The sequence below is a fragment of the Phoenix dactylifera genome, chromosome 13 (assembly GCF_009389715.1).
Source record: "Phoenix dactylifera cultivar Barhee BC4 chromosome 13, palm_55x_up_171113_PBpolish2nd_filt_p, whole genome shotgun sequence".
NCBI classification, from domain to species: domain Eukaryota; kingdom Viridiplantae; phylum Streptophyta; class Magnoliopsida; order Arecales; family Arecaceae; genus Phoenix; species Phoenix dactylifera.
This window is the reverse complement of record NC_052404.1, coordinates 11,721,726-11,745,635: the sequence shown is the minus strand read 5'-3', so window position 1 is coordinate 11,745,635 and position 23,910 is coordinate 11,721,726. Positions and strand designations below refer to the sequence as shown.

The window sequence follows — 23,910 nt, the reverse complement described above, 5'->3', positions numbered from 1 at the left end:
TCTAGCATGTAATTTGATTACGATTGGATAAAATACTGTGCTTAGGAACAATGCTATATTTTAACCAGTGAAAAGAACCAACAATGCAACACTCTTCAAAGGGGTAATGGCTAGCATGTTGATGACGAGATTCCTTCCTCTTTTGTACCGAGCCATCCGCTGTGCGGTCCTCTCTGACCCTTTTTAAAAGATGCCCTTCTTTTATCCTATTCTTTGCTTTGGATCCTATTACGCCTTGCTGCCCCAATTATGCCGTTGGTACCCTCCACGCCTCAGCATCGCCTTTTGGCTTTTGGTGGATGGTGGTGGCGCCTTTCCCTGTTCTAGATCTTTCTTTGGATAAAATTCGGTTGCATTCTTTTCTTGGTGGTGGCTCTTCGGCTGATCGGCTCCACCCCTTGTGGGCACCGCACTAATCTTTCATAAAGAAGCACCTTATTAAAGAAGATCTCTATGTTCCAAGATTTTTCTTTTTTTGGGCATTGTCTTCTTTATGCCGGTAAAAAAGGGAGGTCCACTTCTCGTCCTGAAATAGAAATAGAAATACTCAAATCCCTGAAAATTTAATTCTAGCTCTTTTTCATTCCTCCATACTTATTTAAAAAATAATTTTTAAAAAATTAATTTTTGAGCTAGCCAATTCGGATTCCAATCACGAGCTACAGGCGCTAGAAAATATGATTATTCTGATTTCTGTTCTAATGCATTCCATTTTCGGTTCGGATCATGAACCAAATGCAGCTTCACTTTACTGGCTAGGTCCAAATTATCATTATTCTAGAGATCAGTGGTTGGGTTTGCGGCCTGACACACTCACTGCTACTAGCTAGTTAGTGCTATAGTGTCCACCGGACCCAAACCTATTAGCAGTTTGACTCCAATCACGACATTCCCAACCTGCCGATCACTTGGCCTAACTTCTACCATACTAGAACCATCATGGGCCACAACTTCCACAGAATGAAGGCATAAATGTCCTTGGGTGGAAAACCAGAAGGCAATTTTGGATCTATGTACGAACTTCATTTATTTGCTATATATGGAGAAATGATTGGGTGAACCCGTTAGCCTTGATGCTTCCCTGGATACGCCATCAGCATGGCCATGGCCTTGACTTGAATGCGATCATTTGGAGACTAAATCAGGATTCAGGACATCCAGAATTTGACAAAAATGATGAATTAAAATCGGCAGATTTGTGTAGGCATCAAGGGTTATGGTCAAAAATTGCCATCTAGGCACTAATATTTTTATTGATCTTGATGCACTCGATCACCATTACCGTTGCAAGTAGAGAAGCATTTTGTTTCCTCGTCACCTTTAGATACACAAAACAATCCATGCGTGCAAGTTGGTGCACAAAACAGTTCATGCAGAACTTAACAGGCTCCATGGGTTTGTAACTACCCAGACGCTGCTATGTTCTTCTAACGATCTCTCTGGAACGAGTTAAATTCGATTTCTTTTTGTGCTGCACATGATGGCATCCGGAATGTCGCAAATCAGCTAAGGTTAACTTCCTTACGTGAAATGTGCGTCATGCACGCATTGGGTTGGCCCAAATGGACTTGCCCGGCATTTTATGGGCGGGGTTTCCTTCGGGCTCGGGCCTTCCTTTTGTGGGGTCCATGGCTTCTTTCCGTTTAAAGGCATGCCATTCTGATTCTTTTTCTCACTCTCCTCTCTACTGCCCATAAATAGGTAGCGTTGGCTTCAACCATCCTTCAAGCCGGACATAGAGCCACAAAGCCGCCTCTTTGTGGTATAGTTCTTTCTTGTAAGGTCTCGGGAGAGAAAAATACATGCAATTGTGGCAGTAGAAGAGAATTATTTGGATTTGGACCTTTAGCTCAGGATACTGAAGCTTAAATAAAGGAAGTATGTGAGTGAGGATCTATGCTGACATGTATTTAGTCCTATATCAACTATACGCTAAATAAATTTTGAGAACTTACCGAGAAACCTAAATAATATCTCCTAACCATTCTTTTTGGATGGGATACCCTGAATTGGGTGGAGAGGGGAGCACCACCACCAAAGCCATTCTCTTTTTTTTTTCCCATCTTCTGACAATTTGCCTTGTAAGTCGCACTAATTTTAGTGGCAGATTCATGTCAAATGTTTATGTCTGTAGATTTGTAACATGATGGCTAACCTTTTGGCAGAATGCACAGCATACCGTCATCAAGAAACTCAAGTTCTCTAATCAAGCCAGTCTAGGTTGCTCTTACGTGGGTTCGACGAGTAAACGGATCAAAAATACAGAAACAAAAAATAAAATCAGGATTTAACAGCTAACCCTTCTTCCCTTGCCAATGGAGTAGGGTTCAAAGCAGTAGAAGACTGAAGATCCATTTTATGCCTGCAATTGAGCTGGATTACCTAAACCGGTAAAATTATCCATGCCTGGCCCCTGTGATACAATTCTATCCGATCCATTTTTGATCCAGTCAGACATAAGACAGTAAAATTCAAATCGATGTTTTTGCAACGTGGCAACCAGGCCTAACTTTGTGAGGATATCAATGACCACCTGTCTGGTGACATTCAGTTGCATTTATTGAGTAGGGGGAAAAGAAGAGAAATAAACAGGTTGCTGATTCTTGCATCTGAGAAGATTTGTTGAGATAGAACATCAATCAAACACAAAATCATGCAACACAGAATTTAAATTTATTTTCTTCATATCCCCGATTACAGTACATGTATGTTATTTCACCATCTGTACAGATGTATATGAACAGTGGGATAAAATACACCCATGGTACCAGAATAATGGAGAAAAAAGATATCTACATGCACAACACACAAGTAAACTAGGAAGATGCAAAACAAGGGTCTGTGATATCATCAAACTCAAGTATTAGCTCATCTAGCAAATTATCCAGTATCAGACCATCCAACTCCATCCCTACACACTCCACATCCCACTGGAGGTTCAACCATCCATCATTCTTTGCAAAATTTCGAGCCATTATACTTTCAAGTGCGCGGTTTACCTGTTTTCGTGAACTAAGATGCCAACTGATTTTTCCCCATACTTCCCTAAGGACATGGTGTCCCACAAGTAATGGTTTAATTTGAGAAACAAAGCATGAGAACCAGGGGCTACTAGCAAAAGATGATTCATAAATTTCCAATAGAACTTCATGGATGAGATCAAGCAGAAGTTCATGATCAAGAGACATATCATGGTCATATGCTGCAATGTCGAGTGCGTTAGGCCGGCCATCCACTTCACCCAATGGTAAGGGGTCTGCTTGTTGGTAAGGAGAGTTCCATGTTCCAAGGAACTCCTCATGAACAAAACCACATTTCTTTAACACAGCCCTCACATAATTGAACTCAGACTCGTCCTGTTGATCCACTTGAATGTGAAAAGCATTGACGTTGGTAAGGCCTCCTAGATTTATCTTACCAGAACTAGATTCAACAATCTCCACCACATTAGAGGCATCAGCACCCAATGGGTTTTCGGCAGTGGGTGAATCATCCGGTTCCTTGCAGTGGAGGCTTCTAGGCTCCAGATCAGGATCTGCTATTGAAGAAAAAGACAATTTAATTAAAAGATGTCGTTAATGTCCTAACAACAAAATGCAGTCAAGTTTGGTTGGCCTTTTTTTATTTTGTCTGTTGTCTGTGTGCTTGTTTACAGGTAATGGGTTTTGACATTCCATGCTCATCCATCTAATAATTCTGAAATATGAAACTTAGAGACCAGAAAAAAGAGAAATATATAAATAAACTGATCAGGATCAAGTCTTGCAGTTCTGAGACCTAGACAGTGACTACAATTCCACATATCCGTGCATTGAATGATTAACAATTTTTTGTTATTATTTAATAGAATGCAGGTTCAAAAGCTACCTTGTAATATCTAGTGAAAGTGCTAAAACAATATTGTTGATAGTTTAAGAGAAGTCACCTTCTAGAGTTAAATACTTTGCTGAAGTGACAGGATCCTCTTCCAAAAATGAGTCAAGAACAGAGATTGAGCTTTGTTTATCGGTTGGATACATTTCAGTTCCACTCTCCTTCTCATGTAGAGAAATATAGCTAGTGTTCTCTTCTCTTAAATCTGAAATATCTTGTATTTCATTCTGATCATGCTCGCTAACTAACACCGGCTGCCTGGAAATTCTAATCTCTACCTCATGCAGAGGAATATGACTAGTGTCCTCTTTGGTTGGATATGAAACCTTACTGATCTCACTCTGGTCATGCTCATTCATCAATAAAGAATGTTCTAGACCTCCATCTGTTATCGTACTAACATTTATATCTATACTATGTTCTGTAAAAGTATCTGATTCCTTGATCTGCTTCGTATGCACAAGAGTTTCCACAGATTCTGGCCCAAGAGAATTATTGATATTAACTGCTGCATCACCATCCAGGAGACCAGCAGCTGATACCTCGGATGGCGGTGCTTCATGAAATACTTCACTTTGCACAGCCTTAGTAAAAGAATGTGACCTAAACCATTCAGGATTAGAAAAAATTCTGCCGAAGGTTTTGGGGGTCTTCTTGTTCTGCAGACCACTGTCTTCATGGCTCGACTTCAAGCTCTCAGGCAGACTTTTGGATTCTTTCATTGAAATGGACTCAAGCAAATGAGAATACCTGTCCAAGGATTCAGTAAGCGAACGAGACCTTTGAATACTTCGATGCGGATACCTATTACCAGAAATCACAATCTTGTCTCTTGTGCTTTCTCTGTCACATCTAGATGAAGCAGACCGATGTAACTGTTCTTTCATGACATCCTCGGTTACTTTCTGTCCGTAAGGCACTTTATGGAGAACTCCGTCCATTGAAATCCGATGACTCTCCTTCATATTCTTGTTTATTACATCTTCTAATCTCTGCTCAAGGTCCTTAAAATGATATAAAATAGTCTCATGATCCCTCTGGCTTTTCAGTTCACGAGTAGAACCAGGTAAAATCTCAGAACTGGAACCAACTCCAGAAACATCCACAGATGCAGATTTTGATTTTAGAATATCAACCTTAATACCAGCATTTGATGCCATAGCATCTGCAGCCATGGTGCTTGAAATTGAAGGGGTGTTCCCAAGTTGGGACTTCATTTCTTCGTCTACAAAGATTTCACTTTCCTTCCACTTGGAATTGAGTCTAGATGGACCAGCTTTCCTGCCTGACAAGCCTGCTCCTGGGAATGAGCCAGACTTGGTTAATATTTTTTTCGGACCGGAACTATGATGTCTCTGTAAAAAAGCTTCCCAGACAAAGTTTTGATCTTTAAGTATTTTTAAAAATAACTCCCTGTCGGTCCTGTGTAACTCCAGCATATTGATGAAATCCCTCAAAACATCTCTTCCCAAGCCTTTCGCATCCACATGCTTCTGCTTTGATAAGGATTCCTTTGCTTCATTTAACATCTCCACCAGTCTTGCTTGCTCCTCTACTAAAAGATCCCCAAACTCATCAACAAGGTTATAGTCCATATGATTTAGAGTATTCATGGCCCTACATGCCTCAGATGTTTTACCAAAAATATGCCCATCTGGGCCACCGGGTAACAATGGAACATGTTCGCTGGCTGCAGAAGAATCAGACTCATGCGAATTGAAATAAACTGTTGAAATTTCATTGTCAGAAGTTTCTTCATCAGGAATAACATAATCATTGCACTCCAAATGATGGATGGAAATTGTACGGAGCAACCGTGGGGTTACATGTAGCATTTCCTGTTTCTGATCTTGTCTCCTAGCCAAACTTTTGGAAAACAAAGCTCTGATGCGGCCCTTGCTTGGCTTTCTTTTCAAAGTGTTGCCTTTGTTTCCAATCTGATTCAGTTCAAAGATAATCAGTTAAAGCCAACATACAGAATAACCAGACCATAATACTAGAATAACTTGGTTGAACATCAACTTTATGATTCACAGAAAAGGTTTGAGTGTATAACCAGATTTGTAGCACTAAGTCAGTGCATGAGTTAACAAGAAGATAGATAGATTGGCAGCATATGTTGAAGATTTCATATGTCTTAACTGCTTCAAACAAGTAGAACATAACAACTGAGCAAAGAGTAATTTTCATATTTATCGACCCATATAGTTTTCTAGCATCAGGCTCGTCCAAATATACATGATGCTTAAATTTTAATAGATGAACAGTTACGATTAAATATACAACTCAGGGACATCACTTTTTCTTGTTATATACTTAAAGAGGGCTAATTACTATTTTCCCTTTTTTAATTAAATACCCACCCATGTTACCATACATCAATATCCGCTCCACCCATCAAATATCTTTTTCTTTTCTGATGTAAACACGCATCAAATATTCAAAGCACTAGACAAAGCCCCAAAATCCACAACCCTCTAACCTAACTCATGGTGTTTCAGGCCACGTCCAAGGTATAGGAACTCCACAAACAGGTATCCATTAGAATCTCTCTGGGATTAGTTGTCTTCCATAGAAAGGAAACTTTGGTGATTATGAGTCAGATTTAAGTAAAACTGTGGGTTCCTCGAGTTTCACTTCGAATTTATCTAAGAATTTCTATCTTGATTTTCTGTTGAATTTGCAATCACATTTAAGTAAAACTGTGGGTTCCTCATGTTTCTGTCACATTTAAAATTCTATAACTTTGCATAATTTTTAGCAATTATGCATGCATGAAATGGAAAAGTTAGAAAGATGATCTCCCATTATGGTAGAGGGACTGAGCTCTGGGTTTTGACAAGTATACATTCTTGTATTAGGAGAGAACATGCAGTTCTTTTTGACACAGAGAAAAATGCACATCTAAAAGAAATATCCTCAATTTTCTGGGAGAGATAATCTTAATTCTGGAAGAACAGAAGTGTATCATTCACTGTATCTATGAGTCCATAAACTGTGATGCCAACCCTTCCTTTTTCTTTTGTTTCACAAAGTTTGAAAGACTTAAAATATAAGGGTTTCCCAATTTGTACACCTTTGAGTAAATGGCATATAGAGAAGTTTATCACAAAACATGTTGAGAGATATTTCTCAGTCCGCTCAAAATACCATTCCAATTAAATAAATACATAATGTCCTTCCGTACTTGCTGAATTCTCTAATGCTCAACAGGTGAAAATAAACTTGATATAACAAAGATTTACCAAAAAGAGAAACTCTCATGGCAGGAGGCATGCAATGATTGAGGATATATTACATGAGAAAAATAAATTCTACCACCCCCGTATGAAAGCCATGGAGGAGAATATGACATTACATTGTGAATCTAGGGAGACTACAAATTTTTCTAATTGAACAATTTGATCGAACTTACCAGGAAGTTTGTTCCACTTTCCAAAATGTCATGTTTTTCACCAATTGAAGGAGCATACGATTTTGGAGTTTTAATTCCTACATAAGAAATAAGATCAATAAACATAAGCACAAGAGTACGTGTAGTGAACAATAACTATTTGTTTCGCAACACACGATGATATAACCTAAAAAAGAAGCATGATTTACGTAATTTGATTTTAAAGATCTCTTAATTTGAAACCAGGACAAGTAAAAGAAGACGAAAGGCATGATACTCAAGCTCAATGCAGAGGTATACTTCTTACCTGCATAACGTTTGCCATCACCATGGCACCGGTCTGTAAGCTTCTTTCTGATGCGAAGGCGCTGGTGGAAATCCAAGAAGTGAAAGAAGCTCCACATACACCCTGAGTATTTCTTTTCATACGCCACATTGGAGTTCTGGTGCTGCAATTGTTTGGCCATTTGACAATGGCAGCTGAACAAAGAGGTGTCCTATGGACACCTCTCTTTTTGCTCACACCAAAAGATCGCGGCTGCTACCCAACGAGCCTGGCAAGAAATAGGGAAGAAAAACCCGCATCGAATTAGCAAACACCACAAAATCGATACCTCCCCAACGCCGCCAAGCTGAAAAGCACAATCGAGATTTGTATATAGAGCGAGCACATCGGTAAAAAACGAATTTTTTCCTTCTAAAGAGTTAGCACATAGGCAAAGATCGATTTCTTTTCCCTCTAAAACAGCAACTAATAAAGCATCATGAAAAGAACCAAAAGGCGATTGATATCCCAAAAACCAAGATAGCGTCAGTAAGTTTGCTCTTCTTTTTGCTTGTTTTCTTCTGCTCTCGCCAGGTAACTGAGGCTGTCTGAAAATACTGAATTAGATTCTCCCCTGCTGCTATTGCTCTGATTTAATTCAAAGACTTCTCCCTGCTCTTTTATGCTATCCATATCGAATCTTTTGTATATTCTTACTCGCTGCACATTCTTTACCGTTCAACTTCTTGTGCTGTTTTTTGATTATAAGTTATGGTGATTACCGGTGGCTGAAACCCCACTAGTCCCCATTTTCTCCAAAAAACGACAAAAAAAAAAGGTTCCTCGATTCATCACAACTCTAAGCGATACCGAGATCCTAGAAACGATCAAATAAAGACAGAATTCTTCTTTTATAAAGGAAAAGAACCACGAAACAATCGGGCAGAACCGATCAAATTATCACTCCATAACAAAAATAGCCGTCGATAATTTCAAGAAATCATACAAAATTATAGGAACTACAATAATTTGTTAAGCAAGAAGGGCCGTACCGTGCGATCGAGATGGTGTGCTGCGGCGAGAGAGAGAGGAATCAGGGATTTGGCGGCGGACGGAGTTGAGATCTTCCACTTAGCGTGTGAGAGAAGACAGAGGAGGCAATCGATTCGAGGCCTTCTTCGCCCATCGTCCCTTTTCAGGCCCGCCGCCTCTTCCGAAATTTTATAATTCTCCGTCCGCATTTCCTGCCCAAGCATCTTTCACCAGCTGTCGGGCCCTACATTTGCCAACCCGGAATTTTCCAAAATCCGGTCCGGTCCGGTCCGGTCCACCAGGATGCGATCATTGTATTGGTTCATTTCATCCAAAGCGAATCCCCAAAGCGAATCTCGTCCGCTCCTGGCAAATAAATATTAATAGTGATAATCCCCGAAGCGAATCTTTCCAGGTGCACTGGATCGGGCCATCCGCCTTCTTCTCGCTTGCTTCGATACTCAGATCTTTCTTTCCATAAATAAGCAATTTATTAGCTATATAAAACCCCGTTGGATGGGCTGGTTTGAGTCTCTCATTGTCCCACGGCCATAATAAATTTGCGGAGTTCCCCTTCTCTCTCTTCTCTCGTTCTCTCCAACTCCCCCGCTCTTCGTCTCGAGCGCGTCACGGCTGCACACAGTCTCCACTCTCCTACTCTCCCCCTCTCTCTCTCTCTCTCTCTCCTGCTCACTTTAATGGAGGCATGGTTTGGGACAAAACTAAACCGGGAGGGGGGGGGGGGGGGGGTGTCTACGTGACGCTGGAGCTAGTCCCGACCCCAAGTTCTTATCAATTTATTAAGAAATATTAAAATACGGATTACGATTACTAACAAGAAAATAAAAAACGAAGAGAAAGGGAGTTACAACGGCGAGGAGAATAACAGAGCTCTCCGACAGCTCGATAAAGATATTACAGCGGCGTAGAAAATTCTATGGAAACTTTTCTTCATTGCGGAGAACAGACCGATAATTGAGAAGTTTTAAAGCAGATCATAAAACAGAGGCGCAGAAGGTATTCTTCTTCACAAAGATGCGAGCATTAGGCTCTTTCTAAATGCACCAGGATGCGAGCATTACCCATCCAATCACATCTTGCACAGATCTCTAAATATATTTTTTATTCATCCATACACATTAGATCTCAAAAGCAATTATTACGTGATTCAGTGGTAGATTTGCATTAAAAAAAATTATTTTATTTGTACGAGAGATACAGCCCTGTTCCCCCAAGTGACAGCCACGATCAACTAATCCTAGGCTGTTTGCAGTAGCGTTTTTAACTCAACAATTTTAAGATCCCTATGCCCCACTACAAATTAAGGCTAAATGAAACTGTGGTCCTCCATAAAAAATAAAAAGAAAAAGAAATTATAGTCAGCCCTACACCCATTGTCAATTTCTCAAGCTGAGCGACTTCACATTTACAACATATGGCTCAAGATTCTTAGCAGTGGGCTATTTATAGCAGAGTGTTGTACGACACTCCAAAGCTACCATCAAAAAAACAAACGGCCATCTCACAAAGCATGCCATGTAAAACCTCCTGATCTGATAGTCTTTCATCTTCTAACGGCAGCTATCAAATATTGTACGTACATCACTCAGCATATCCCTTATTAGATTTTTAGTGGTGAGTTATTTGCACCATAGAGTGTTTGTACAACACTCGATAGCTGACATCAAGAAATAGATGGCCATCTCATAAAACTTTCCAATTTGATGGTCGCCCATCTTCTAATGGAAGTTATCAAATATTGGTGCAAATGGCGCAAAATTCATTCTCTACACATTTATGCGCTCCCATCGCCACCTACAGTGATGCCGGATATGAGCAATGAGATGTAACGGGAATTGGCTGAGATGTTATGGAGCGGGGAACACGGGAATTTTGTGGGTCTACCTACTTGATGGGTGCTTGCTTGGTGAACAACACCACTCACCAACCTTCCACTTAATTGCCCTTGTGAAGGTTGGTCAGGGTAGGGTAGCTCTTGTTGGTTAATTTGGATGAGATGGCATAAGTATCATCACCTAAGAATGACCTAGCTCAATTCTATAAATGATTATATCTTCTTTGTTGAGTGTACAATATCTTCAAAGTAACAAAGATCCATCCTTCCCACATTAAAAGAAAAATTAGAAGAGTTCAAATTTATACGTGAGCCGTGGCATGCATGTCATTGAAGGGTGTGGTTAGACCATTTCATAAGTAACAGGGATTTAATTTTAATTGAGCATGAGATGATAGGCCACTCTTCACCTAAGTCAGGGAATGTGGCCATGGGGCCTTTCAAACACGCATGAGGCTATGTTTAACTGAAAAGAAAAAGATAATTAAGAGCTTGTTTAGCTATTCCTATAAGATTGAGTTAAAAATTCCTTTAAGATTTCTGGATTGAGCTGTTTATTTAACTATGGCCTGTGTCAATCAAACTCCATTCAATCCAAATCTCATGGGAAGAAAAAAAAAGACCTCCATAAATTTTTATTTGTCAGATTTTTTCTTTTTGAAGCTCAAAGGCTATGGGCTAGGTTTAGATAGATTTTTAGAAAATGTAAGCTAGATGGATCAATAAGTCCGAATTTTATAAAGTGTTTTGTTCGATCTTATAGGAATATCCAAGCAGAACCGAAAAGAAATGAAAATCAGCAAGAAAATGTGCCCGAAATAAGACATTTCCGCCATTATGAGTTCTTTTAGCATACTTTGAGACTGACCAATGACAAACTAAAGGGCTGAAGAAGAGTATAGAGTTGTAGGATGGCTGGTGATTTTATAATTGAAGTCAAGCTGTGTAGAATGTCAAGAACCAAAGAAAAACTGACTTATTGAAAACCTATTTAAATAGTCGATTAACATATGCATGATGGAGGAGTGATCTTAATTAACAGGTTGTACGTGAAACACGGGGAGTCATTTTTAGGTGGGGCTTGGAACCTTCATGGGGTTTGAAATGAGGCAAGAATTAGTCTCGAATTCCTATGAGTAAATATCTAATATCTTTGGACGCAGCTGGAATGTTCTGAGCTCACCACTTGTTTTCTCCGTGTCCAGACATGAAGCGTTCAACTTGAAATATAAGGGAGTCTATTAATGTTCGTTGAAATATAAGGGACGGCATGTAAAATATCTTAAAAATAGATGGTCAGAAGAAGATTCCTCTAATATGCTACTAATGTTCGTTGAATGCTTCAGGATGGCATAATTAATATTATTTTATTTTATCCATTTCGATACGGTGGCTTCGAAGTGACCCAACTAGTAATTGGTTGATATGGATGGGGCATGTTCATCAAAAATAAATAAATAAATAAATAAATAAATAAAGAGGCATGATCCGAACTACGTACTAATCCTTCGAGCTTTGGTGCATACAGTTGTATACATGCTTTTATATATGTATACGCATATATATATATATATATATATATATATATATATATATATATGTGTGTGTGTGTAGGCGTATGAGTAAAGAAACTATATTCTACACCGCATGCATCACATCAGCGATGTACCACAAAAACAATTTGAGATGAGGTGAGAGAGGCAGCAATCTGGCACAAGTGCATGATGAATATGGTTTATAAGAACGAGACGAGATGATTGGTGCGATGCGCTGCTATATGATGCATATGATGTAGGGTATAATTTCTCGTTTGTGCACGAGAGGAGGGGTATGAGGTCAGCATGCCAGGAGCTTTCTAGTGGGGAACAACTTAGGGATCTCTATTGCCACTCCTATTCATGTGAACAAACAAGCTTGGGATCCCGGCAGCTAAACAAAAGGCAAGTCCGGATAACCAAATAATTGCTATTCATGTGTATATGTGGCTACTGGTGGCATGGGCAAAGAATATCAGAGACTCGGGCTATAGACTTCCAGGTAGTTAAAATAAAATAGATAGTTAAATTTTGTGACCGTAAAATAAAAATACATTACTGAATATAAGGCAAATTAAATCAATATGGTCATTTATTCTCCTAAAAGTTTATAAGTACTATATAAAATTAAGTTAAATTATAAACATATATATTAGGATACTGGGATGTAGATTAAATAGTTGTCTATTTAAATTCATATTTATTTTTCTTCAACGAATATAGATATAGATATTAGCTAGATGCTCAAATTTAGATCTTATCCATCTAGGTAGATTTAGATTAGAAAAATAGATCTAGTCTATTTTGTCACCTACCCTAATTTACATGCCTTTGCCCATTTTGCTTTGTGATTTGCATTGAAAGTAAGGTTAATTGGCTGTTCGTGAAGACCTCCGTGGAGTACTTGATCATAAATCAAACTCATTCGAAGCTATTATATACTTATTGTAGGTGAAAGCAAACATCGCATCAGATTGATGGAGTAAAAATAGGAGGCAGAGGACCAGCTAAATTATTTGATATGGCTCTATTTGCTATTTTTAAAATTTTATCTAACAAACTCAACCCGTCAACTAGATGGCGGCATATATCCAAAAGTCAACATCCAATTAAATCTTCGATGGATTACAACTTGACGCAATCTAATACGTCTGGAAAATAATATTATGACTGATCAGTAGATAAGAAAAGTATCCGATCACAACCTAAAAAGGAATATCTTAATTGCTCCTATCAGCAAATATGGAAAGAGCTTAACTACTCATCCATAAATTGCACGAACCTAATCACGCAAATTCGTATCTTTTTCTCTATAAATGTCAAATATGGATATCCTCAAGATAGGAAGAAAAATCAAAATGCTATATTCTCATGATTTTTTTTTTAATCTTTTCTTTATTTTTCATTGAAACTCCATCTGATTTAAGTATTGGAGGCCTCTCGTCAAACACGTTTTGGCAACCTTTTTTTTATCATTTTTTATGGCTGTAAAATAACTTCAGCATTGTAAAATAACTTAAGCATGTCGGTACGTAGAATTGTTAGATTAGAGTTTGAACGACAACGCAATTAAAACACAAAATATCATGTAACAAAACTCGACGAGAGCTTGACACAGCTGAAGTGGACTAGGTGTCACGGTCGTATCGCCTGGGTGATCCCCCGTCGGCGGGACTAAGTCCGCCGGTCATTGCGCGGCGGAACCGCGTACGCCTTGGTTCGTCGATGCTGACTAGGTTGGACGGACTCGCCCGACGCTCTCCTCCATCGCCACGTGGCGTCCACTTCCTCCCCCGCTACCCCATGGCCCGCCTTCCCAAGCCCCTGGGTCCTTAAGATCCCGCCGCTGGTTTGACTTTTGAAATAAAATTAAGAATAAGTACGTTAATTTTTTAATTCTGAATTTTCCTTTGCCCCGGGCTCCAGTTATCTAAACCCAACTTGGTTTACCGATCCCCGCACCAGTCAACGCCCAGAAGGGGACTTCCCGCATTCAAACCCCAACTCCTGTCCTCCCAAAGTCAAAGCCCCACCCCTTCTCCATTCTCTCTATCTCCCCTCCCCCCCCCCGGTTCGGCCCACCCAATTCCAATTTTGGCAATCCCCAATTTCTCCAAGTTCTCCAATGCTCTTCCCATTCTAGCCCACCTCCATCCCAAGAACTCTCCTCCCTCCTTGCTCCTCCTATGGGCAACGGCTTCGCGAAGCTGACCCCCTGCTTCGCAGGCGACGGCCACGTCGCGGTGACGTCGGAGCTTCCCGGCGACGAGAGCCTCGGTCACTCCTTCTGCTACGTCCGCCCTGACCTTCCCCTGGGACGTTCCGGTTCCTCTAAGGTCTGCCACTCCGAGGAGACCACCACCTTCCGTTCCATCTCTGGCGCAGCCGTGAGCGCCAACGCTGCCACCCCGCTGTCCACCGCCCTCCTCCTCCTCCTCCACTCTGAGCTCACCTGCTCCTCCGCCGCCTCCTTCGAGAGCTCGACCTCCTTCTCGTCCGTCCCCCTACAGCCCGTTCCCCGCTTCTCCGGGCCCCTCTCCGCCCCCCTTGCCGCCGACCGAGGCTTCATGTCCGGGCCTCTCGCCGCCGAACGGGGCTTCATGTCCGGGCCCCTCGCCGCTGAAGGGGGGTTCATGTCCGGCCCCCTCGCCGATCGTGCCGGAGGCGGCATCCTCTCCGATCCCCTCGATCTCCCCTCCTCCCTGTCCACCTCCTCCTCCGGCCACTTCCACCGCAACCAGTCGCAGAGCCTCGCCCTCCGCCGCCTCCGGCGGCTCCGCCCCCGCCGCACCGCCTCCTCCCTCCTCCGCGGCGCTGCCAAGGCCATCGCCCGCACCATCGCCGCCGCCTCTAAGCTCCGATCCAAGTCTTCCCCCATCATCAACTCCAAAGAATCCGATGATTCCAGAGCCACCGAGACTACTAATCCAAGCAGCGGCGACTCGACTACAAACCCAAGCAGCGGCGTTAGCGGCTCGACGCCCCATCCGATCAGCGGCAGTGATCAAATGAGCGTGGAGGACACCGAAGACTCGGATTCCTCCGAAGCCCCGACCAGCAATCTGCAGTGGGCGCAGGGGAAAGCAGGGGAGGACCGCGTCCATGTTGTGGTCTCGGAGGAGCACGGATGGGTCTTCGTCGGCATCTATGATGGCTTCAATGGCCCTGATGCCACGGATTACCTCCTCTCCAATCTCTACTCAGCCGTGAACCGGGAGCTCAAGGGCCTACTTTGGGAGGACAAGTACGATGGTCCAGAGCCTTCCGATGACTCCATCGAGGAATTCGACACAAAGGCCACTACCTGTCACCAAGGGTATGATGGATGTTGCAAAGAAGGAAGGACGAGTTCAACTACTACTGGGAGGAGGTGGTGTAAGGGGCCAGCCAGGAAGTGGGAGGAAAACCAGAGAAGGTGGAAGTGTGCATGGGACAAGGAAAGGTTGGAGCTTGACTGGAAATTGAAGGAGCAACTGAGCCAGTCGAGCTCGAGAGGCACCGTGAACCACAGGGAAGTGCTGAGGGCTCTGTCCCAGGCTCTGAGGAAAACAGAGGATGCCTACTTGGACATCGCTGACAAGATGGTCTCGGAGAATCCGGAGCTGGCGCTGATGGGATCGTGTGTCTTGGTGATGCTCATGAAGGGCGAGGATGTGTACTTGATGAATGTGGGGGACAGCCGTGCAGTTCTAGCACGAAAGGCCGAGCCTGATATATGGAATTCGGTGGGGAAGGCGACGCAGGATTTGGAACGGATTAAGGAGGAGATGCTGCGCGACCTTGAAGCAAATGATCGCGGTGATCAGATGGATGGGGCACCAGCTTTGGCTGCCCTGCAGCTGACCTTGGATCACTCCACTTGTGTTGAAGAGGTATTACCCCTCGAAGTCTTTATGTTTTCTATTCTGATGTATGATCCTGCTCTCATTTGTGTGGCATGGCTGACGTCTTGTTGCGATTCAGGAAGTGCGCAGAATTAAAAATGAACATCCTGATGATCCTTCTGCTGTTGTGAATAATCGGGTGAAGGGTTCACTGAGGGTGACAAGAGCTTTTGGAGCTGGCTTCCTAAAGCAGGTATTGCTAATATTTATCTTGTTTTAATTGATGTTCTTGTAATCTATAATCCAGATTATAGTCTTTACGTCTGAACCAAATGTTAACACTACATTTACACTAGAGCAACATAAATACACACATCTATTGTCCAAATCATATATGGGATCATAATTTACCTTTTGATCCATTGTTTTGTTTAAAAGAACAGCTTGTGGTTATCCAGATATATTGGCGCTCTCTCTCTCTCTCTGTGTGTATATGCATATATGTTTATGTGTGCGTGTGTAAGACTGTATCTGTTGCTGTGTGGTGGTATTAATTTGTATTAAGCCAACCATACGATGCGACCACACAGATTCTTGTGTTTTTATATTTGGAGTTTCATCATTTTGTGACCTTATGGGGTCCTTGCAAAGAATGATGGCTCTAAGATCTTCAGATCATGCCATTCAGCCAATATGCATTTGAGCTAACAGCTATCCAGCTTTCAGAGGAGCTGGCGATTGTGAAATTTGTCTAAAGAGCGTTCAGGTCTTTAAGGAACTACTCCATGAATATATCTGGATTGCAAGAGTATGGTTCAAAGCCAAAAAAATGGTCGAAAATAACTATGCAGTTTTGATGTTGTGGGATTGCACAAGGAAAATGCCAAAGCAACAGGGAAAAATAAATTTTAAAAAAAATGCTATTCTGAACCTGACAGGAAGAATTTCTTTTTTCTACCCCTGAGGTTAGTAACAGGAAAAAAGTAGAACAAGAAAGAGTGGTATTAAACTCAATATCTTCAGCTGCCTCGGAATAGATTTTTTTAATCCAGAATCTTATTGGGGAACTGAAATTATCTGTTACAATTTCTAGATTCTAACGATACTTCCGGATGAAGAACAACTCCTCTAATTTCTTTATGTTAACTTGAATTGCCCAAGAGATCATGTCCAGAATGCGCAGTTCTCATGCTAATAATGAGAATCTTAGCCGTCATGCATCTAGTGGATGAATAAATTTTCACTTTGTTGGAGGGATCACTAGGTGATATAATTGACTAGAGGATATTTTGGATGTTCATGTTTGCCATAGTAATTTAGGACATGGAGCATTTGGCTCATCAAACATATCATGAGCCTTTTAGCTTCTCTTAAATTACTCCGAGCACGATTCTTATTTGCAGCATAGAATGTTACCGGCAATATTTTCCAACATAACGAATGCAATCAACAACCATTAACTTTTCAAAGTTTTCTGGCCCTGTTTCAAATTTAAAGCTTCTCTGTTATATAGGCAGAAAGGAACAGCTTTATATCATATAATATTCGATCCATTCTCAAAGATTAAGATTTTAGCAAGTTAATTTTCGACAACTTGCAGGTCCATTGTGAATTCATTTAGTTTTACTGGTTATAGGAATTAATCTTCCACATTTATGGTTTTGTTAGACTCCATGTAACATTCTGCTTGTCTTCTGCAGCCAAAATGGAATAATGCACTCTTGGAGATGTTCAGAGTTGATTATGTGGGGAGCTCCCCATACTTATCATGCAGTCCATACCTCTTTCACCATAGGCTTAGCCCAAAAGATAGATTTTTGATACTTTCATCTGACGGGCTTTACCAATACTTCACTAATGAAGAGGCGGTTTCTGAAGTTGAGATGTTCATAGCAACAATGCCTGAAGGGGATCCCGCACAACACCTTGTCGAAGAAGTACTTTTTCGTGCGGCAAGGAAAGCTGGTAAGACCAGAATGTCCATAAATATTTGTGACTAATGAAAAAAGAGGAAGAGAATACTTAATCAAAACCTTTGGTATTTCTGAATGCATGATTGTAGGGATGGATTTCCATGACTTGCTTGAAATACCACAAGGAGTTCGACGGCAATATCATGATGATGTTTCCATCATAGTTATCTCTTTGGAAGGAAGAATATGGAGATCTTTCATGTAAAATAAGGACAAATACAACGAAGATATAGAGATATGGAAAGTTTGGGCTTCTTTTGTTTTTTCCATCGCCATTGTACCATAATAATCAAGCTCTGCGAGAGATAAGAGTGCCCATGCATTGGGAGGTGGTGCAGACTGTATAGGAGCAGAAGCTGCTTCAAAATGAATTTAGCTGTTGTAGAAAGGAAATATGTACTCCATCAAAAAGAAAAACGAAAGGAAGTATGTACTCTTCTAATAACTGGTTCTCCCTAAGAGTTCCATTATTCAAATTAAAAGTGAGACGCATTTGTCTCATTTCTTCTCGCCATTTATTCCCATTTCCTCATCTTTCTGTTGAATTATTTATTTTTATTTAAGATTTACCACTATATAATTGAAATAAATTGCAGAACTCTGAAAATAAAAGCAAATGCATCAAGCAATGGAGACGGATACCTGAATAAAAACTGGTGCATATAAAGTATGAACGAGTCTCAAGTTAAAACTACAGACTTTAAGGAACAAGGGTTTTAATTAAAAATAAAATTACCAAATTATACAGTAAATATTGCTCAAAGTACATTGTGCAGTGACTTTCTTTTTTAAGCCTTCATAAACTGCGCCAAAATTATCATGACATTCATCAGAAACCAGTTTTAATGAAAACAGTTGGTGATCCTTCATTCCTTCTATCCTTAATAATAGTTGGCTTATTAAACAGAAATAGTCATCAATTCCAACTTCTGATCTTGTTTTGAACTAGTCCTGCTTTATGGCTGCCATCTATAGGTCCATCTTTATAGTAGTGTTTGATTGATGTGTCATTGTTATCTTAGAGAAGCTTGGTGCTTGTCAACTTATATTGCCGGCTTTCGCCAATATATATATACCTGGCTTTTTTTGGCCTTTTTCTCTGCACGGAGTATTCGTTGTTATCAGCTGCTTGCTGGGTCAATGGAAGGCTAACGTACGCGAGCATAACTCTCCGATCGTGCATCGCACTGATGATGCCACTAGCAAAAGCAGTAGTGGGCTTCTGCAAGCTGCCACTTTGCCATTGCTCGCCAAAACTGTCATTGCGTCCACTGCCTTCTAGCATTAGCTCTAGCTCTTAAACAATCAGTAGTTATGCTGACATGGTGATGGACAGGTTTTTTGATTCTGACATTCTGCTAATGGCCCACCATTATCTTTTCTGGGACAGAAGAATCAAGGAGCAACTTGAAACTGAACTATCATTCTGCTGCTTTTGGTTGCCTCATCTCTAGAGTTCACCACAATCTTTTTGACTCCTGGCAACCCATGGAAGCCTTTTTAGCTTATGGAGGATGACTGCCATTGTCGAGCAGCAGAATTTGTTGCTGGTCATAATCACTCTTTATCACTTCACTGCACACCTCTGCTTGGTACCCTGTGAATGTCATGGGAAACTTTGATGCAGATTACAGTCCACAGCAGCTGACTCATGAGTGATCATCATAATGCCCTGTTATTAAGATCCTTGAATATGCTCGTGCCCTTTTCCTTTAACACCCTCAGCAGCATCTGGAGTATGGTAAATATCACCTGAGGATTTTCACCATATGGCTTGTCTAGTGTTGCTGCTAGAATTTGGGTTGAGGTCGGTCTCCATCCGAGGTGTGTTGAGGTCGGCTAAAACCGAAATACGACGAGATCGGATGATACTAAGGTATGTCGAGGTCGGTTGATACCGAAGTATGCCGAGGTTGGCCAAAACTAAAAAGGAAGGCGGGATTGATCTATAAAGAAGTCCACTTGCCGGAAGGTTTTCGACAGAAGATCCTCTTATGCTTAAGTTAATGGAGGAGTGTTCTAGAGAAAGGGGGAGCTTAAGCATACTTAATTGAGGATCCCCCGGACATTCCTGTATAGGACGAAAATGGTGTCTGTTATCTGATTTGTCAGGAAGTGCCATGACCACATGATAATGGTTAATCGTACATTAATAGCATAGTAACAATTTTTCATGATTGACAAGCAATAATCGCGTTGATCATATTTTTACTGATGTACTAGTGTAACTGCTGCTAAAACCACAATTGCAACTCATTCAATGACTTTAGGTGCTATTTTTGGAAAGGACCGACCAAAATAGCACATTGGCCAATACCGAAGTCATTTACATCCATTAAAGCTAAGGTTAAGAAAGTCGGAACAACTCGAAGTCAGGATGACCAATATTTTTCTCATCATCTACCACCCTTAATTTGCATTATCAAGATCTTTCCTACTATGTCAGACGTAATTGCAAGATGATCATGATCTGTTTTTGACGAACATAAGCCCCCAGAAGTCAAATTAAGAAGCTTGTGTTCTCTTAAAATCCATAACATTTATTGCTTCAGTCCACCATATTTCGTACTTAAATAGGCTAGCATCTTTGTTTAATGCCGCGCCTCGCATAATCTGGCACTAACTACTATCTCTTTGAATTTATTTGGATATGATAGGATGAGACCTGATCTCGATGACCTTATATAATGCGGAAAGCAAGGGTGGTTTAGAAAGAAAACTAAGGATTTAGTTCCTGCCCACCGAGTTGCAGGTACTATAGTGACCCATGTTCGTATATTGTAATTAAAATCACTTCAGACAACGTCTGGTGCGCAGAAAAAAAAAAACTACATTAAATATTATTTTTAAAAAAATAATTCTAAATATGATATTTGAAAAAATAATTTTTATATATTTAATTGATTCTGAAAAATAATACATCTTAGAATGGCGTTGAGCATTTACTTTTTTTTAGAAAAATTGTATAAAATACCTATTATACTCTTAATAAAGAGCTTATGAATTTGGATGGCTTAAAGATATTTTTAGAAAAAATCACAATTCTCTATTGGTAGAAAAATAGTTTTTTCATATCTTCATAAATTATTTTTTATCAAACATAAAAATCTTATTTCCATACAGATACTATTTTTTATTTTTTAAAAGATAATAAAATATAAATATATTTTAATTTATTTATTTACCATATTTTTTTCTTCCTCTGCAAACCAAACTAATCCTGTGCGACCAAATGTCCTCAACGGGAGGGAAGGCCAGTCACCTGGAGCGGGAGGGGATATTTGCCGGGCGTGGAATTATCATATATAAAACAAATACATGAAAATAAAACTAATATACAAATAAAACTAATGAAATTATCAATATAGTCAGTGGCGTCACAATGACGCACGTAGAGCCTTCATTATGGAAAAAGAGCTGGGAAAGTGGAAAGAAAGCTTGCCGTTTGAAGAGAGTAAAAAATATCGATATATATATATAAAACTCCTCCGGTCAAAAGTAATGAAAGCATCACTGCGTATACAGCCGGACAAGCAGGAAGACGAAGAACATCATCAACTAGAAGCGAATCCATCCGTTCGCTCTCTCTGAAGCGGAGGAAGAAACCCTCGGTTCTCCGCGGCCGATGACATGGAAGTCCTCAGCCCCTCCGTCGACCGCCTCGTCAGTGACCTTCCGTCGCGGTCCCGCCGCGGCGGAGGGAAGGCGACGGGAGGCTGCATGCGGTCGTGGGGAGGTCGCCAGAGATCGAAGACTCTGGCGCTGCTCGGCCTAGTAGTAAGAGGAGCTCAGCCTAATGGAAACCCACATGTAGAAAAAAATGGCTCGTCAAACTCGCACGTAGTCAAAAATGGCTCCGCAAACTTCGCACCGATAGATCTCTCGTATTCAATGGCTTTCCTTCAGGCGAAAGATTAGTGTTAGACCAACTCCATAAATGACAAGGAACGGTACCTTAAAAAAATATTTCGGGAGACTTTGAAGCCCTGGTGTCCCCAAGTTAAAAGACAAAATAGCTCGCGTGTCCTATCACTCTATCAGCCGGTGGTGATCTCACCGGATGGTGGGATTAAAAGTAACGCTGGACCAAATTTTGTCCCACATCTGGAGCTGTTATATTTACGAGCGCTTAAATGTTAAAATCTTACCTTGCGCGTGTGCTGGCAATAAGATAAATAGCCCATACTGGTCGATCATACAATACTTTGGGGATGGAACGAGAGATTATCAGCAGATCGTTCTTAAACCATATGTTAGGTTTTCTAACAGGCCATATATATATATATATATATATATATATATATATATATATATATATATATATATATATATATATATATATATATATATATATATATATATATATATATATATATATATATATATGCTAAAGCGGATGGATCATACCTAACGAATACTGATGTTTCCAATAAAATCAAAAAATAAAATACCTCTAAGTGCTAGGGGTAACTTTCCATCTCCAGCCCACAGGTACTATCAGAGTGACTGGCTAGTGGCTACATAAGCAGCCATCCAGTTCACAGCCAATCAAAAAATAAAATACCTCTAAGTGCTAGGGGTAACTTTCCATCTCCAGCCCACAGGTACTACCAGAGTGACTGGCTAGTGGCTACATAAGCAGCCATCCAGTTCACAGCCTTATTAGCTTCACAGAAAACATGCTTGGCCTGACAGGCTCCTCCATCTCCTGCCATTGACCGGATATCTCGGAGCAATGGATGGACATAAACTTTAACCCCCCTTCCTCTTTTTTTTTTTTTTGTTGCACTTGAACCTTTCTAATATAGTTAGATTTTTATGTTAAATCTTATATAGGTTAGGCTGATTTTTTTTAAAAAAAATAAGAAAAAGATTCTACTCATGATAGGAAGAGAAATCGTAGTCAAGCATATATAGTGTCGCATTTTTATATGTCGGAAATTGATATAATCTTTATCTAGATATGGGTGTAAAATTAGCATGATAAAATTGTAAATTTTGAGATTATCAGCAGTTCGTCCTCAATCCTAAATTTTTTGATAGACCATATATATATATATATATATATATTGTGTTTCCATATCATTTTTTTAGTCTTACAAGTTTAAGTTAACTTCAACCCCCTTCTCCTTCTCTTTTCTTCTTCTTCTTTTTTTCTTTTTCTTTTTTTTTTTTGCACTTCAACGTTTCTAGTATGGTTAGATTTTTTATGTTAAATCTTATATAGTTTAGGCAGTATTAAGAAAAAGATCCTACTCATGGTAGAAAAAGAAATCCTAGTCAATCATATATAGTGTCACATCTTCATTTGTTGGAAATTGATATAATCTCTATCTAGATATGGGTGGAAAATTAACATGATAAAATTGCAAATTTTGAGACATATAGCTTTACTATTTCATGCTTATGCGCAATATATCTTTTTTGCTAGATTTAGTGGCTTTTCTTTTATAGAGACATACCTAATTTATGGTAATATATAGAGTGACGACATTGTCAATATTTATATCCACATTCTCTAATGAAATTATAGTTGTCTATATGTTAAAATATTCATCCCATCATCCTTTAAGTTGAAAGTATGAATGAGCCATCATCTCTCAAGATATAGAAATTCCTACGTCCCTTGTACTCATCTCAAATCCTCTGTACCCTCCTTTCAATTGGTGGTTTGCAATGCTGGTTCCAGCAATTTCTTCGCGAATTGTAGTTTTTCAGTTTTCCTCGTCAAAACCTGAGAATAAATAAGTGTAGCTCCTTTTTTGCAAATCTCCGTCTCTATTGTATTTCTTTTTGGTTAGTATCTCTCTTGTCTTTTTTTTTTTTTTTTGGTGAAAAGATAGGAGGGAAGAGAGAAACCTCATCCATATAGCAGCTTCCACTGAGCCCCCCTCCACCAAAAAATATTCGATGTAAGCGTACCCTCTCCGACCCGTAGGTTTTCCCCACTGGGTTCCTCACCCACGTGTGAATACGTCATCCTAGCACCACCTCAGTAACAGCGGACCCGAAAGTACTTTCATCATATGCGTCCAAGCGGGGGACATCCGGTCTCCATATTTAATCGACGTCCGTGCGTTTCGAATCTGTACCATACTGGTGGAAACAAAGCCATATTTTATCTGTGTTATTATCTTGGTGGCTCTCTCTTATGTTTCA

General features: G+C 40.3%; 2 protein-coding genes across 3 annotated transcripts; one reads left to right on the top strand and one right to left on the bottom strand.

Moving 5' to 3' along the window:
- Positions 1–2,654: 2,654 nt before the first annotated feature.
- Positions 2,655–8,876, bottom strand: LOC103721983. 2 transcript variants are annotated; one of them, XM_008812380.3, is made up of 5 exons: positions 8,585–8,876; positions 7,575–7,821; positions 7,289–7,365; positions 3,926–5,810; positions 2,655–3,538 (listed from the first exon to the last, which is right to left on the bottom strand). In XM_008812380.3, exons 2-5 carry the CDS (start codon positions 7,732–7,734, stop codon positions 2,817–2,819), a joined length of 2,844 nt encoding a protein of 947 aa, XP_008810602.2. In that variant the 5' UTR covers positions 7,735–7,821; positions 8,585–8,876; the 3' UTR covers positions 2,655–2,816. The 2 variants fall into 2 exon arrangements, with proteins under 2 accessions (XP_008810602.2, XP_008810603.2); XM_008812381.3 differs by having other exon boundaries at positions 2,655–3,535; positions 8,585–8,875.
- A 5,128-nt stretch (positions 8,877–14,004) lies between these two features.
- On the top strand, positions 14,005–18,269 carry LOC103721982 (probable protein phosphatase 2C 4). The gene is made up of 4 exons (XM_008812379.4): positions 14,005–15,826; positions 15,918–16,031; positions 17,479–17,743; positions 17,841–18,269. The coding sequence occupies exons 1-4, from the start codon at positions 14,141–14,143 to the stop codon at positions 17,954–17,956; spliced, it is 2,181 nt and encodes a 726-aa protein (XP_008810601.4). The 5' UTR covers positions 14,005–14,140; the 3' UTR covers positions 17,957–18,269.
- The last annotated feature ends 5,641 nt before the right edge of the window (positions 18,270–23,910 follow it).

Bases quoted from the DNA above. Each gene is read 5' to 3' on its own strand.
- LOC103721983 (XM_008812380.3), bottom strand. From the start codon at position 7,734: ATGGCCAAACAATTGCAGCACCAGAACTCCAATGTGGCGTATGAAAAG. The intron at 5,811-7,288 runs GTAAGTTCGATC...GAACTGAATCAG, and splicing joins AAAGTGGAACAAACTTCCTG to ATTGGAAACAAAGGCAACAC. The intron at 3,539-3,925 runs GTGACTTCTCTT...TTTCTTCAATAG, and splicing joins AAAGTATTTAACTCTAGAAG to CAGATCCTGATCTGGAGCCT.
- LOC103721982 (XM_008812379.4), top strand. From the start codon at position 14,141: ATGGGCAACGGCTTCGCGAAGCTGACCCCCTGCTTCGCAGGCGACGGC. The intron at 15,827-15,917 runs GTATTACCCCTC...GTTGCGATTCAG, and splicing joins ACTCCACTTGTGTTGAAGAG to GAAGTGCGCAGAATTAAAAA. The intron at 16,032-17,478 runs GTATTGCTAATA...TGTCTTCTGCAG, and splicing joins GAGCTGGCTTCCTAAAGCAG to CCAAAATGGAATAATGCACT.